Here is a 14,976-nt window from a genome sequence, read left to right as displayed (position 1 = left end):
TTACAATATTTACTGAGGTAATAAATCAAGAGAGAAGTAGAGTCATTTTCCCATAGACTTCTATACAACCAGAGGAGTCGCCCCCTGATGGACACTAGAGAGAATGCAGCTTTAACACATGAAGAACTGACTTCACTTTAAAGAACTGGAGGTTGTCTTCAGGTATAATAATGATTTTTAACATCTTTAGCTGGATAATAATTTCTTCTGCCGTCTTTCTTTGTAAACTGCTTATGTGCTTTACTAGAATGAAAGTTTCTCAGGAAGCGTAACAGAAATATGTTTAGTGACAGCTCGATTGGCAGTAACGTTGATTCACTCTTCTCTCTTCCCCATGGGACTAATTGTACGATGATTAGAGTCAAACAATCCCAAGAAGCTGATTTCTTATTCCAACAAGAAAATAACTTCACTTTACAAATGATTGTCCCCTTCACAGAGGAATAAATCAGCTGCTGCAGTGGTTGGAAACGCTGCACATTCTTTATCTACTGCATCAGGATGGTGTGTTTTCTTCTTCACTGCAGTTTGTTTCTTTTTCTACTAACAAGAAGAAATGAACAGAATCACTTTCTTCTGTCTGAACGAGTAAACCAATCAGCTCAGAGCTGAGAGACACGGACACCAAGGTTTTGGGTGTTTTATGAATGGGATTTTGTTTGTATGGCAAGTTATATCATTTTGACTATTTTCAATAGATTTGTTTCCATTTTTCAATGAGATCAACAAGATGTTTTTTAAACTATTTTCATAAAAACATTTCCAAACACTTTTGCATTATATAAAAATATAAAAATGGAACTTCCTCATTGATTATTGAGAGAAAATACATCAGAACCCTAATAGTGAATCTGTAGAATGATCTTAACCATCAAGCCGTAGAACCGTTTGGGTGGCATTTGGTTCTTGGCCGGTTCTCCTCTCAGATTTGGTTCTGCTGCTGCGGACGGTTGCAAAATGACAAAAATGATGGTTTAGTGTATCCGGCTTCACAGCTCTCAGGTGTGAATCACCGTGTGAATATTCTGTAAATCAGAGTGTTTCTGAAAAATAATGCTGTGTTCAATTCACTCTCTGGATTAAAGGTGTAAAAAAAATACAGATATTTAAAATGTTTAAATATAAAATCATAAAATGCCAGCAGAAGACGTATAATTTAAAGAAAAGTAGCAATACAAAGATATGAAATACAGGTATTTCTACTCATGCTACTTTATAAATATATATATATATATATATATATATATTATATTTATATATTTTTATATATATATATATATATATATATATAAAAAAAAATATATATATATATTATATTTATATATTTATATATATATATATATATATATATATATATATATATTTATAAAGTAGCATGAGTAGAAATACCTCAGTAAAGTACAAGTACCTCAAAGTCCATCCTTTTTCTAAACCTTTATTTTGAAAAGACCGAGGAGAATTTGACAGGTTTTACTGGACTTTTGTAGAAAAACCCACAAAAATGAAGGAGTAACTTTTCGTAAGAGGATGCGTTGAATAAATTCACAAAGCAAAAGAGTTAGTTAAATTTGTTTATTCATATACAAACAGTGCTTTTGTGAAAATACAGCTGATGTATTTTCAGGCTTTCAAAATAAAAAGATCGTTCTGGACTTGAGACTTGTTTCTTTGCCGTTTTCAGTCTGAGAAGCTCACAGCTGGATGAGGACAAACTGATGGAAGATAAAAAAAAACAAGGTGGTCAGAACAGAGAGGATGCTGGAAAAAACAGAGGGAGGGTGATGATGAGGTGCAGCCAGATATACTGTTCAGGTCTGGGCCTGTTTTTAGTCAAACACCTCAGGATCATTACACTGAAAGGTGAACTAGGACTAAAAATAGACTGAGACCAAAGAAGACAAGTTCTCATTTGGGACAAACTGATGTTTTACAACCTTCATAACCATAACATATAATTAATGATGGTTTCTTGTAGTTTTTTTTCTGTGGTTTCAGTTTGCGATCACATTTAACATCTGCTAATAATCACTGAACACAAAATACAGCTGAGGCTGATGGGAATACCATTAGTGCTGCAGGCAAAGTATAGAAATGTTGATGATTCTGATTTAAAAAAGAAATAGATATTATAAGTCATCATCAGGGGAACATGAACCACATTTCATGAAAATACATTTAACAGTTGTTGTTTAGCAGATATTTTACAAAACTGCAAATGTCAGCCTCATGGTGGCACTAGAGAGGAGTCAGAGGATCACCAAAGTTATCAGGCTTCATCCTCTGGGGACCATGAACGTCTATACAAAATTCCATTACAATCCATCCAATAGTTGTTGAGATATTTCAGTCTGGACTAAAGTGGTAGACTGACCTACATTGTCATCCATTAGAACCCTTTTCAGCAAAGGAACCCTTTTTAAAGAAAGAGTTTTTAATGTTTCTTTGTAAGGGTTCTATGAAGAACCCTTTTCATCCAATGAACCCTATTCTGAAGTAAAGGTTTTTCAAGGGGTCTTTGAAAAACTATGCGTTCCCCTGGGTGGGTTCTTCTTAGCATTCTTAGAAGGTGGAAAGTTTCTGGACAGGACATCAGAGGATGGAGCCATTACACCGTATGGTTTTCTGTAGACCCTCTCATTGGGGGTTTTGAGTGGAACCTTTCACAGACGGTTCAAGGTGTAACCCTTTAGGTAGAACCATCTGAAAGGGTTCCAGGTGTAACCGTTATAAAAAACGTTTTACCAGGAACTAAAATGTGGATTCTCCAATGAGGACAAGCAGAAGAACCCTAGATGGTTTCTAGTTAGCACCTTTACTCACCTGAGAGCTCACCTCCTCTGCATCAGTCAGTCTCCTTCTTCAGGTATCTCTTCATGACCGAAGCCACGTCTCCCCCCTCGCTGCCCTCGGCCTCCAGTCTTTCCCCCTGCGGCCTGTCAAACCTGCGTCTGGACCCGCCTCCCTGAGAACTTCCTCCAGAACCGCCCGAGCTGGAGGACTCGGAGCTTTTCCTGCCGCGGGTCGAAGGAGGCAGCTCCCCAAAGTGGACGCTCAGCGCCCTCCGGCCTCCTCTCACCGAGCCGGCCAGGCTGCTGGTGGACTGAGCTCTCCGGATGGCGGGCAGGATGTCGGAGGCGTCGTCGTCGCGGTCCTCAATCAGGCGGCGGTTTTGGAACACCATGGGTTCAGAACCCAACAAGCCTTCGCCTCCCTCCTCTGCAGTGAGACTACCCAGCATGTACCGCCTCAGTGCCTGCGGCGAACGTTGCGTGGGGGTCGTCCTGGAACGCAGACGTTCGTCCGGGTCCTCTTCCGGGATGGAGGAGGACCCAGTGGACGCCAAGGAGGAGAGGCGAGGCAGTGAGGGAACCGAAGAGAGGGAGTCGCTCGAGTTGAAGCGAGAGAGTTTGGCACCGGACGTCAGATGAGCGTCGCTGACGGAGCGAGCACTGGCGGCGCGAGGCAAGAGCGGGGACGGCGGTTTGAGGATGCCGGGGCCCGGCCGGGGCTCCTGGGGGTCACCGCCGGGGCCGAGGGAGAGGGCCGAGGCTCTCCGTCTGAGGGTCGAGGCCGCGGTGGTTTGGTAAACCGGCAGGGAGACGGCGCTACCGGCTCCTTCGTCAGCTTCGCCGCCGGCTCGGCGTTTACGGAGTCCGTCCAGCAGCTCGGACAGAGCAGAGGAGGACGGGGCCCGACTGGGACCTCTGGGACCCGGACCACTGGCCTCAGAGCCCTCGTCATCCACGCAAGAACTGTAGAAGAAGAAATGAGACAATTACTGTCATTTAAGACAAAGAAAAACAGCAAATCAGCCGAGAAAGTTTGTAATTTTTCCTTGAAAAATTAACAAAACAATGAATGAGTTATCAAAATAGCTGCCGGTTTATTTTCTGATCTAATAACTGTGAAGTTTTCTGGGCTCACCGGAAGCTGTAGGTGCTCATGGTTTCAGCAACAGACTGGCGCCCCCCCTGGCTGCTGATGGTACTGCTGCCACCGGCACGGGACCCTCCTCTGGGAACTCCCAACCAATGACGGATCCCCTCTCCCACATCCTCCGTCCCGATGGAGCCGACACTGGACACTGAGTCGCTGCAGAGCGACGTCACACTTAATCACAGGTACAATAGAGACACCCCCCCCACACTTCATTCTTTAGCTCCATTAGCTGCATCATGAGCATGCAAACACATTACAGGCTGCAGCTCAACACACAGTCGATGATTCCACTGCAAGTCACAGGAGGATTTCTTATTTCAGATATTATAATCATCTGTCAAAGATGCCATCTGTCTGATTAAAAGCTGCAGGTTTAAAGTTTTACACATGTAGACCTATATGATCTGATGTGGACCAAAAGAACCAAGAGAACCCTTGTGTGGTTTGGTTTGCAGTGAGAACATAATACGACCACATTTGCAGGAAGTAAACCAAAACGCAGGCTGCCTGCATGGGAGGACATTTGTTGAGATGGACACAGGTAGACGACAGCTTGCTTGACATCTGGGCCGAAGAGAACACACAGAGTATGCTAAATAAAGTCCATATATAAGAGACTTTTATCAAGCAATTTGAGATAAACTGGAGCAGAAGGGATTTGTGTGCTCAGCGCTGAGTCAAAGTGAAAATTCGTTGGCCCTTCTCCTTCGTTCACGCCCCTCAGCAAATATCTTGATTAATTCGGTCCGCCTTTATTTTGTGGTGAAACGGAAGAAAAAAACGTGAAATCAGTTTCACTCTGATTCGGACTTGCTAAACAAATGCCCTTAAAGCCGTTTTGTACAGTATATTATTGCCCCAGTAGTACAATAAATAATACTATATTATGCTTCCATCCCCTCACAGACCGAACCACAGTTACTTAGAATGTTAGAACAACAAATGCTCATGCCATCATTTAGAAAGAAGTTGCATATAGGGCAGGTTTTTAGATCAATGAATGCCATTTTCCTTCCTTCCTGCTAGGAAACCATTGATTTCCATCCAAGTCAGGTTGATTATTATATCAGCATAAAGACTCTTGTACGACATTCATAATCCACCACCGAACAGCACTTTGTTATTTAGATTCTTATCTGGTCTGTATGCTTCTGGAAAAGTAGGAACATTGCAAATTATGAAGCAACCGTAAAAAGATGTCTGATATACTTTAGATTTAAAGTCACTGTGAGGAATTTTGACTTGGTTCTGAACCAGTCTCAGTGTAGTCCTGATCCTCTATATGAACCAGTCTCAGTTTAGTCCTGATCCTCTATCAGACCTCCATCAGTAAATAGACCATCAGAGAGAAGATGGTCTATTTCTATAGAGTTATTCTTAATGCTCGTCATCGGTGCCACCGGGTAGGATTCTGGTGAAACCAGATGACATCATGCAGGTTCACCAGAACCTCCTTTAGCTCAGACTCCAGCAGAGACCGGCCCACCGCGGACAGACCCAGATCTTCCAGCAGAGACCGGTCCACCGTGGACAGACCCAGATAATCCAGCAGAGACCGGTCCACCGTGGACAGACCCAGATCCTCCAGCAGAGACCGGTCCACTGTGGACAGACCCAGATCCTTCAGTAGAGACCGGTCCACCGTGGACGGACCCAGATCCGGAGCTCCGGAGGGAGGAGGAGAGCTCAGCTCCCGGCAGCAGCAGCGACGTCTCCTCCTCCTCCTCCTCCAGGAGCAGAGCTTCTCCTCTCTGGGAGCCAACACCGACACCACGCTGCTGGAGATCCAGGACGTATTGCCTCACCCGCTGGAGGGAAGGGAGGCACGGGAGAACCAGAACCAGGACTGAGAGGGGCAGACTGTCAGACCCTGCTGCAGTAACATGAGGGAGTCTGGTGCTCAGAGACACTACCACTTTAGTCCACGGGGACCAACAGTTCCTCACAGTAACTTTAAAGGTGCAGCAGTGGCTTATGGACTGTTAGTAGTCATGCACGTAGCCATTTTCACTTGAGTCACATTAAAGGATAATTTTTGTACTTTTGGCCATCATTTCCTCAGTTTCCTTCAATAAAAACTAAATTGTACTCACCAAGTTATTTGCTCAAATCTGTGAACACAATGACATCACTAGCGGATCCATATCAGCACCTTTTTGAAGTATCAATATATATATACATACGTATATATATATATATATATATATATATATATATATATATATATAAGCTGGATGGAAACAAAAAAATCCATAAAACTTCCTCAACTGGGCAAAAAAAACAGGGATGGGAGGACAAAACAGAGAACTTTGAGTAGCTTAGAGAAAGTCGGTTTACTGAGAGGAGAAACCTGCTTGAAGTATAAAGGATTCAAACATTTTCTTGTCACGACTCCAAGTCAAAAGTTTAATCAACGCTAAAAGTTCAGCTGATAGCGCCAACTTCTGACCAAACAATGCGGTTTATTTGCACCAAACCAGTTCAAAAAGAAAAGCGTCTAAATTGCATTTCTTTTTGCGACACTTTAAAAGTTTTGCTTTAAATTAGCTTGAGAGTTGAAAGTGGAATATATGAACACATATCCTCTCAGTTGCTTATGGAAAGTAGAATTTAAAGTGTAGCCGACAGTGCCAACTTCTGATCAAACTACACTTTGGATTTTATTTGCTCAAAATGCACGAAATTCATATTTCCTTTTTGTAAAATTTCAAAAAGTTTGCTTAAAAATTTGCTTGACAATTGAATGGAAAACACAGCTCATGACAATTCGAATACATAAACGAAATATCCTCTTTAAATTGTTAACAGTTGAATAATGAATGAAGATGTTTGGAACGTGACAGGTGAAGAAGAAGAAGAAGAAGAAGAAGAAGAAGAAGAAGAAGAAGAAGAAGAAGAAGAAGAAGAAGAAGAAGAAGAAGAAAGGTTTACTGTTTTTAAAAATCTGACATCTTTGTAACTCTGTGTTCTCAGATTTCAACAATCCCTTCAGTGAGTTTGTTTTTATCATAACTGATAGAAATTATGACCAAAACTAACAGAAAACAATGATCCTTGAAGAGGTCAAGTTATCTTTCATATTTATGTCACACACACATTCATGAGGTTCTTACAGCTCTTTCTTTCGAGTCAAGGACTCCACAGCAGTTTGAACGCTGGAGTGAAGGACAGAGTGGTGAAAAGGTTGCGTTATAAACGGATGTGATAATTTTAAGGCAGAGGAGGTTAAACCCTCTCGGCGAAGGTACCGCGTACCTTTCAGAGTCGCTCTCGTCGCTGGACTCCACCTCCTCCAGGGCGGCCTGCAGGTCCACGATGCGGCGAATGGACGTCTCCAGGTCGGCCTGTAACGTCTGACGGACGGCGTTGAGCTCCTCCACCTGCATCTCCTGCAGAACAAAGGTGAGATCAAAATGAGGTTTGTTTGACACGAAGGTGACGGTAGATAAGAAGTGGACGTATTCATCGCGATGTTGGTTTGTGGACTTGAGATCTGCGATTTGGTCATCGCCATCTTGTTTTATTGCGACCAGTAAACAGGAAGTGACCATATCTGGACTGAGGAGGAGTGACGTAGACACCGTCAATCACTATGTAGCCCCGCCCCTAAAGCATACCCTGCTTTATAGTCTGTTTGACTCTAAATGGACCATAATGTACTAAATGAACATCATGCTGTATTGAAGAAGACTTGAAACTAGAGATTGAGACCATAAACTCATGTTTACAATGTTTACTGAGGTAATAAATCAAGAGAGAAGTAGAGTCATTTTCTCATAGACTTCTATACAACCAGAGGAGTCGCCCCCTGATGGACACTAGAGAGAATGCAGCTTTATGACATAAAGCATCGGCTTCACTTTTCAGAACCTTTGGTTGTTGCCTCCCTTTAACGAGCATCCTCCTACCCGACAACCTGTGAAGACCCCGAGGTCCAATCAGCCACAGCAATTACCTTCATTCTCTTCTTTATTATCTCATCAATCAAACACTGTTTGGCGTGACGACCAATCGCACGTCCTCTCTCACATACAGTCCTACGACCTCAGTTACATTTGCATGCTGACATTGGGAGAATAGAGTGATTTATTAATTAATCTAGTCTGTTTTCTTAGGTTTTTTTTGTTGTTGTTCTGTCTCATTAGCATCCTGTCGCACACACACACACACACACACACACACACACACACACACACACACACACACACAAAAGCTTCTAGGCTTTCAAAGTTATTGGCTTTGTTGGCTTTGAGGAGACGGGTGTTGGTGCAGCGGTTGTCATAGAGACACATAACCATGTATGAATGTGTGTGTGTGTGTGTGTGTGTGTGTGTGTGTGAGTGTGTGTGTGTGCCATAACCTTGAAGAGACAATGAGGATTAATCACAGTCAGAGAGAGAAAGCGGGATGAAGGAGAGATGACGTTAAGAACGGAGGAGGAGGAGGAGGAGGAGTGTATGAGCATGTGTGTGTGTATGAATATGTCTATTCACGCAGGCCGTGTGTGTGTGTGTGTGTGTGTGTGTGTGTGTGTGTGTGTGTGTGTGTGTGTGAGTGTGTTAGGTTGTTAAAGGGCATCCTTGTGTGTGTGTGTGTGTGTGTGTGTGTGTGTGTGTGTGTGTTGCTTGCTTTGTGCTAATAACTGAATAATTATTGAAGCTCCTTCTCTTTTTCTCAGAGGTCACGAAGAAATCTGCTGTGAACAAGAAAAAAAACACAATGAAGTCTCAGTTTAACTGGAGAAATGATTCAGATCTATTCATCGATATAATAATCTGTCTACTGTGTCTTTATGATACCTAAATGGACTCCTAAAACCTAGAAAAAATAGAATGTATAATGTTAAGATCCAGACACATGGCGATGACATGGATGGATTACTGAACAGGCCTACCAGGTAAAAGACCGGGGGTCCAAAGTATCAGGAGGCTTCCCCATGTACCAACCAGGAAGAGACTCAAACTGACGAAAACAACTGTATGAAGACCAAACAACTACAAAGAGACACAAAACGACCACAAAGATACAAAAACAACTGTATAGAAACCAAACAACTATAAAGAAACACAAAACAACCACAAAGAGACATAAAGCAACTAAACAGAGTCAAAAATACTATAAAGAGACCAAAACAATGTATAAAGACCAAACAACTATAAAGAGAAACAAGAATACTACATAGAGGCACAAAACAACTACAAAGACTCACAGAATGACCACAAAGCAACACAAAACAACTACAAAGGGACTCCAACCAACTGCAAAGAGGCAACAAAACAACTACAATGAGATGCAAAACTGCTGCAAAGACACACAAAGTGACCAGAGATTCACAACAACAACAAAAAGAAAAACTGTGTTGAGGTCGGCCTGTGAACTATTAAGGGAGCTTACAATGTTTGGATAAATAATTACAATTACAGTACTTTATACAAAGAAAATTCTTTTCTTGGGTAAACATAAAATACTCGTTGCAAGTATTATCAAAAGTATCATATAAGAATACCAGATGAGATATTTTATATTTAAAATATCAATGTGGAAACTGAGCAGCTTGTCGGTCTGGAAGAAGAGAAGCAGATTTGTTCAAAGTGTCGTCTCTGTTTCATTTTGTTTTTGTAATTGTTCTGTTTACTGGGAACCAAAACAACACTGTTTACCAGAAGGTTGGAGAAAGCCAAGAAGCTATCTTTTCTTTCTTCTTCTACAGAATTTTTTTTTTTTTTTTAAATATTTACATCAGATTACATCAGATAAATTATAGAAAAGTTATTTATTTGTGTAGTTTTCTGACCTGTGCGGGTAAAGTAAACCAGCTCAGTGAGGTTCTTGAGGATCTAAAGTCTATATTTTGTAACCACATCCTGTTTTCCTAAAATATAATTATTAAAATAAAGAGTGTGTGAACGTGTGCAGGAAGCCTCCGTCCTGCTGGCGGTGCTGCCGATGATCAAACTCTGGCAGTAACCACAGTGATATTTTCTAATGTTCTAGATAATTCACCAGCTGTTGTTTTTGAACAGCGGAGACGAGAGGCGTACTTTCACCACATCGCCTGGAGGAAGTGTTTCTCGCCATGGGCTGTTTAAAAAATGTTGTCTCCCAGCTTGGATGAGAATAGTGTGGGTTCATTCATAGCAGCGCTGGTGATTGGTCTGCAGGTGGCAGGAACGCCAAAGAAACGTGTCCCTACAATTATCTCCATCTCTGGGAAAAAGAGGCTTCTTCATGTGACGTGACTGTTGTTTTTATTTCCTTTTTATTTAAAGAGTGTGACTTAAAAGGTCGGATGTGAGAGAGTAAAATAAAAAAGGGGATGAGAGGAAATTAAAAGAAAGAAGACATCTAGAGCTGGTAGGTGGATTTTGTTTCCTTCAGACCTGGTTCTGCCAAGTGAAGTCAAAGCTTCATGTGTTAAAGCTGCATTCTTTCTAGTGTCCATCAGGGGGCGACTCCTCTGGTTGTATAGAAGTCTATGAGAAAATGACTCTACTTCTCTCTTGATTTATTCCCTCAGAAAACATTGTAAACATGAGTTTATGGTCTCAATCTCTAGTTTCAAGTCTTCTTCAATACAGCATGATGTTCATTTAGTAAATGATGGTCCATTTAGAGTCAAACAGACCATAAAGCAGGGGATGCTCAATCAAGAGAGAAGTAGAGTCGCCCCCAGATGGTCATTAGAGAGAATGCAGCTTTAACACATGAAGCATCGTCTTCACTCGGCAGAACCGGAGGTTGCCACCTGCAAAGACTATTAGACTATTATGAAAAGTTGATGTTTGGGAGAATACGGGAGAGCACACTGACAACATTAACAGTAGGATTTTGGTTGCTAGGAAAACAGGTTCAATGATTTACCAGCTCCATGCGCCTGCGGCTGCTGTCCTGCTCTCTCTGGACCAACTCCTCCATCTCCAGCCTCATGTCCTGCAGGCGCTGCTGGTAGTAGCGGGCGTTCTCTCGCTCCCGAGCCTCGGCCTGGGCGCTCTGCTCCAGCTCTTCTCCCAGACGGACCACGCTGTCCCTCAAACGCAACACCAGCACCTGCAAATCACGGAAGTGGGACGACATTTAAAGAAGTCTGAACCCCCCCCAAGCAGAGACATGTAGAATAAAACAATGTTTGAGATCATGTGGCCTCACCTCAAACCTCTTGACTTGCCCTCTCTGAAACTCCAGTTTATTTTCCAGGTCACATACGCGCGCCTCCTGTTTGCTGACGATGCTGCGCCCCACGGTGGACGCCTCCAGGAACTGCACCCTCGACACGCTCTGCTGGAGCTGCATCACGGGTGGGGGGGGGGGTGTAGAACAACAGTTAGAGAGCCAAATTAATGTGCCGATGCATGAGTGAATGTGGAAACCAGTGCAACATTAAGACTTGTAACAAGGAGGTTAAATGATCCAGAAATCCATTGCAATGTAATATAAAGCTCACCTCCTCCTGCAGAGAGTGTCTCTGCTTCTTCACCTCCTCCAGCTCAGCTTGCAGCTCTCTGATCTGAGTGATGTCACTGGAGGACTGAACAGGAGGAAGAGAGAGACATTTGTATCGGGGATAATAAAAAACAAAGTGATTGATTGAAGCTAAACAGATAAAAACTGTGAGCAGCACCTGAGCAATGAGCGCCTTGTGCTTCTTCATGAGCTCATTGAGGTCCTCCTGGTCCTCCTCGAGCCTCTTCAGCAGGTCCACCTTCTCGTGCTGCAGCAGGGATAACTGCTCGTCCACCTTTACACACAGGTGAGAGAGGTCAGGTCATATATTGGTGGATTTTTGCACATGTGCACCATATTTAACTCTCTAACTTGTATGCATTCGACGACTCCGCTCCTTCTTAAACAGAAAGATGAAAACAGCATTATTCAAGTCAACTCAAGTGAATCTACGTAACATATTCAGGCCACATCTCTAATTCCTCTGTCAGACTTATGAAAGGCATCATTATCAAATTCATCATCCATGCTACTGTTTAAATGTGATGATAACTCGCCAACTCTCATACCGTCTCTCATGGAAGACATCCATAGTGTTGCACTCTTTTATTCATGACAGAAACATTTGTGTCAGGAATGAAATAAGAGAGTTGAGAGAGGAGTTTGAACTCTGGCTGTGGCTCCTTTCTCCCTTTGTCTGTTTCAAGAAAGTTACAGAAATAATTCAAGGTCCTTCTCACTTTGATTTTCATCTAACCAACCTCTGAAGCTTTTCTGGAAGCATCTGCATTTGTCCTGTTTCCCCACTAACTGTACATTCCTTTAATCACCTGTTGGCACACTCACCAAACTCTTCTGCTTGCAGATATTTTCCAGCTCAATCTGAGAGTTCTCCAGCTCCTGAGAGAGAGTCCCATGAACGCTCTCCACCTCCAGCCGTCTCGCTTCGCTCTCCTCCAGCTAATTGGCGACACACATAAAGAGAGAGAGAGAGAGTTGCATGGATGCATCTCAAACTGGGAGTCAGGTGAATGCGTAGGACAGGTGAGGGTACCTGGCAGTGCAGGCGCTCGATCTGCTCCTTCGTGCCGTTGGGGAGGTGCTGCCCCGGGTTGTCCACGGTGGAGAGAAGCAGCTGGGCATCGGCCAGCAGGGCGTGAGTCCTCTTCAGGTCTCTCTTCAGCTTCTTCTCCACATCGAAGTCTCTGTGGCCGACCTGCAGGACAACACACCTCAGATTTAAAGGGACAGTAGTGATGTTTAGAAGTGTGTTTGTATGAGGTTCTTCTCCATAGTCAGTGTATTACCACAGTAGATGGAGTTTGGAGAAACAAAAAGTGAAGTCAAAGCTTCATGTGTTAAAGCTGCATTCTCTCTAGTGTCCACCAGGGGGCGACTCCTCTGGTTGTATAGAAGTCTATGAGAAAATGACTCTACTTCTCTCTTGATTTATTACCTCAGTAAACATTGTAAACATGAGTTTATGGTCTCAATCTCTAGTTTCAAGTCTTCTTCAATACAGCATGATGTTCATTTAGTAAATTATGGTCCATTTAGAGTCAAACGGACCATAAAGCAGGTTATGCTTTAGGGGCGGGGCTACACAGTGATTGACAGGTCTCTACCAGAGACGTATACGGCGTCTCTACATCCCTCCTCCTCAGTCCAGATATGGTCACTTCCTGTTCACTGGTTGCTAAAAGCAATATGGCGGTGGCAAAAATGCCGACCTTGAGGCTTCAAAACATCCACAAACTAATGAGTCACATCATGATGACTACGTCCACTTCTTATACAGTCTGTGACATCAACACAAACACACTAACAGACGGAGGCAGCAGTAGACCAACAGCTCCTGTGTTCTGAGAGGTAGAATCAGTGTTTTAGTGAATGGAGTCTGCTGTCTTTGTAGAGATCATAGATAACAGCTTCAGTTCCTCAGAAAGGTTTGTCTGACATCAAGACAAAGAGGTGAAAACATTCTAAATATAGTGTTCAATTAAACTGATGAAGATTATTTTAGGAGTCTAAAATATGTCCACAGCAGAACATTATGGACTATGGAGAAGAACCTCATACATCCAAACTGCCCTTCTAAAAGAGATGAACCCTAAAATAGTTTCATGTCTGGAGAAACACAATCACATTCTTCACTCTGAAACCCTTCAAAAGACTTGAGCTATTTGGCCGTTACAGACCGGGTCCCGGCCACTTGTCAGGAGTCCAATTACATTCTGGGAGTGACGGAGACAGAGTGTTAAATTAGCCGCCGCCTCCTTGCAACATATGCTTGTTTTGTGGAACGGCACACTCATCAGCTAGAGAACATTAACCCACAATAATGACAACAATGATGTACGACGTGAGAGAGCCCGTGAGCCTGCAGTGTGTGTGTGTGTGTGTGTGTGTGTGTGTGTGTGTGTGTGTGGTTTGTGTACCTGGTCACACAGAGTTGCTATGAGTCCTTCCAAGTCGTGCTTCTCATGAATCACCATCTGTTTCTCCTCGTACTCTTGCTCCAACTGCATCTCCAACTGCCTCAGCTGCACACACCGACACATACCAACAGATAAAATAAACGGTCGGAATGATCTTTTATCGCTCCTGACAGGAAATGTTCCCTGCAGCAGGTTGCATAATGATAAGCAAGAAAACAATCATTGTCTGTGGAAAAAATAAACTGAGGCCTCCGGACAATCTGCTGTTGAATAAATCAAACAGAGTTTGGTGGTTTGAAGCTGCTGCCGAAGGGAAGAAACTACATTTACGCAAGTACTACTTTATACTTCTACTCTACTACATCGCAGAGAAAAATACAGTACTTTTTATAAATAATCAACAAATAAATTCTGATATATTAATATTTTAAAAAATGACACTTTCGTGAAACCTTGGGGAAATTAACAAGCGACTTGGCAGTATGTAAAGTAAATAAATATCTGTAAATATAAAATGTATAAAATATTCAAAGGAAATCTTCACATTTGTGAAGCTGGAAACATGAAATGTTTTAACATTAACAGTCAAAAATAACTTAATTAGAATTTCAAATTTGTACTTAAGTACAGTACTTTAGTACATGGATTACTGAACGGGTCCAAAGTGTCTCCAAAATATCACTCAAAGAGACACGTACCAACCAGGAAGAGACTAATAATGACCACAAAGACACACAAAACAACTACAAAGAGACACAACACAACTACAAAGAGACACACAACTACTACAAGGAGACACATAATGACAACAAAGAGACACAAACAACTACAAGGAGACACAAAACAAATACAAAGACACACAAAGGAACTACAAAGACACACAAAACAACAACAAAGATACCCTCCTATGTAGGAAAGGTGGAGGGCCTTTGGTCTGGCTTTGGTCTTGTCCCAGGGGGCCCATTGTCTCATAATATAAAATAATGATAATAATGTTTGATTAAATGTACTAAACATTCCAACACTGTATCTGACTGTGTGAGGATGTGTTTGCTGAGGAAACCTGTAGGAACGTCTGTGTGTTGATGTGACTGCTGAGAAGTGATGTAACTGCTCTCTGGTTGCATAACATAAAAAATAAAAGAGGATTATTCGGTGA

At 42.5% G+C, this 14,976-nt stretch overlaps 1 protein-coding gene across 1 annotated transcript in view; it reads right to left on the bottom strand.

Moving 5' to 3' along the window:
• Nucleotides 1–1,558: 1,558 nt before the first annotated feature.
• Nucleotides 1,559–14,976, bottom strand: part of LOC137868755 (unconventional myosin-XVIIIb-like) — a 39,113-nt gene continuing 25,695 nt past the window's right edge. The window contains exons 31-42 of the mRNA XM_068705649.1: nt 13,818–13,922; nt 12,434–12,595; nt 12,226–12,339; nt 11,558–11,674; nt 11,381–11,464; nt 11,086–11,223; nt 10,801–10,986; nt 7,195–7,328; nt 7,053–7,094; nt 3,925–4,092; nt 2,821–3,752; nt 1,559–1,712 (exon numbers count right to left, since the gene is read on the bottom strand). Of these exons, the coding sequence (XP_068561750.1) occupies nt 2,843–3,752; nt 3,925–4,092; nt 7,053–7,094; nt 7,195–7,328; nt 10,801–10,986; nt 11,086–11,223; nt 11,381–11,464; nt 11,558–11,674; nt 12,226–12,339; nt 12,434–12,595; nt 13,818–13,922 (2,160 nt within the window). The 3' untranslated portion in view covers nt 1,559–1,712; nt 2,821–2,842. The remainder of the gene's footprint in view (nt 1,713–2,820; nt 3,753–3,924; nt 4,093–7,052; nt 7,095–7,194; nt 7,329–10,800; nt 10,987–11,085; nt 11,224–11,380; nt 11,465–11,557; nt 11,675–12,225; nt 12,340–12,433; nt 12,596–13,817; nt 13,923–14,976) is intronic.

Source organism: Cebidichthys violaceus, unplaced genomic scaffold, assembly GCF_023349555.1.
Source record: "Cebidichthys violaceus isolate CVI_PGR_0920_01 unplaced genomic scaffold, fCebVio1.0.p SCAF_12, whole genome shotgun sequence".
Classification (NCBI taxonomy): Eukaryota; Metazoa; Chordata; class Actinopteri; order Perciformes; family Stichaeidae; genus Cebidichthys; species Cebidichthys violaceus.
The sequence above is the reverse complement of the archived record's forward strand: the minus strand, read 5'-3'. Positions and strand labels throughout refer to the sequence as shown.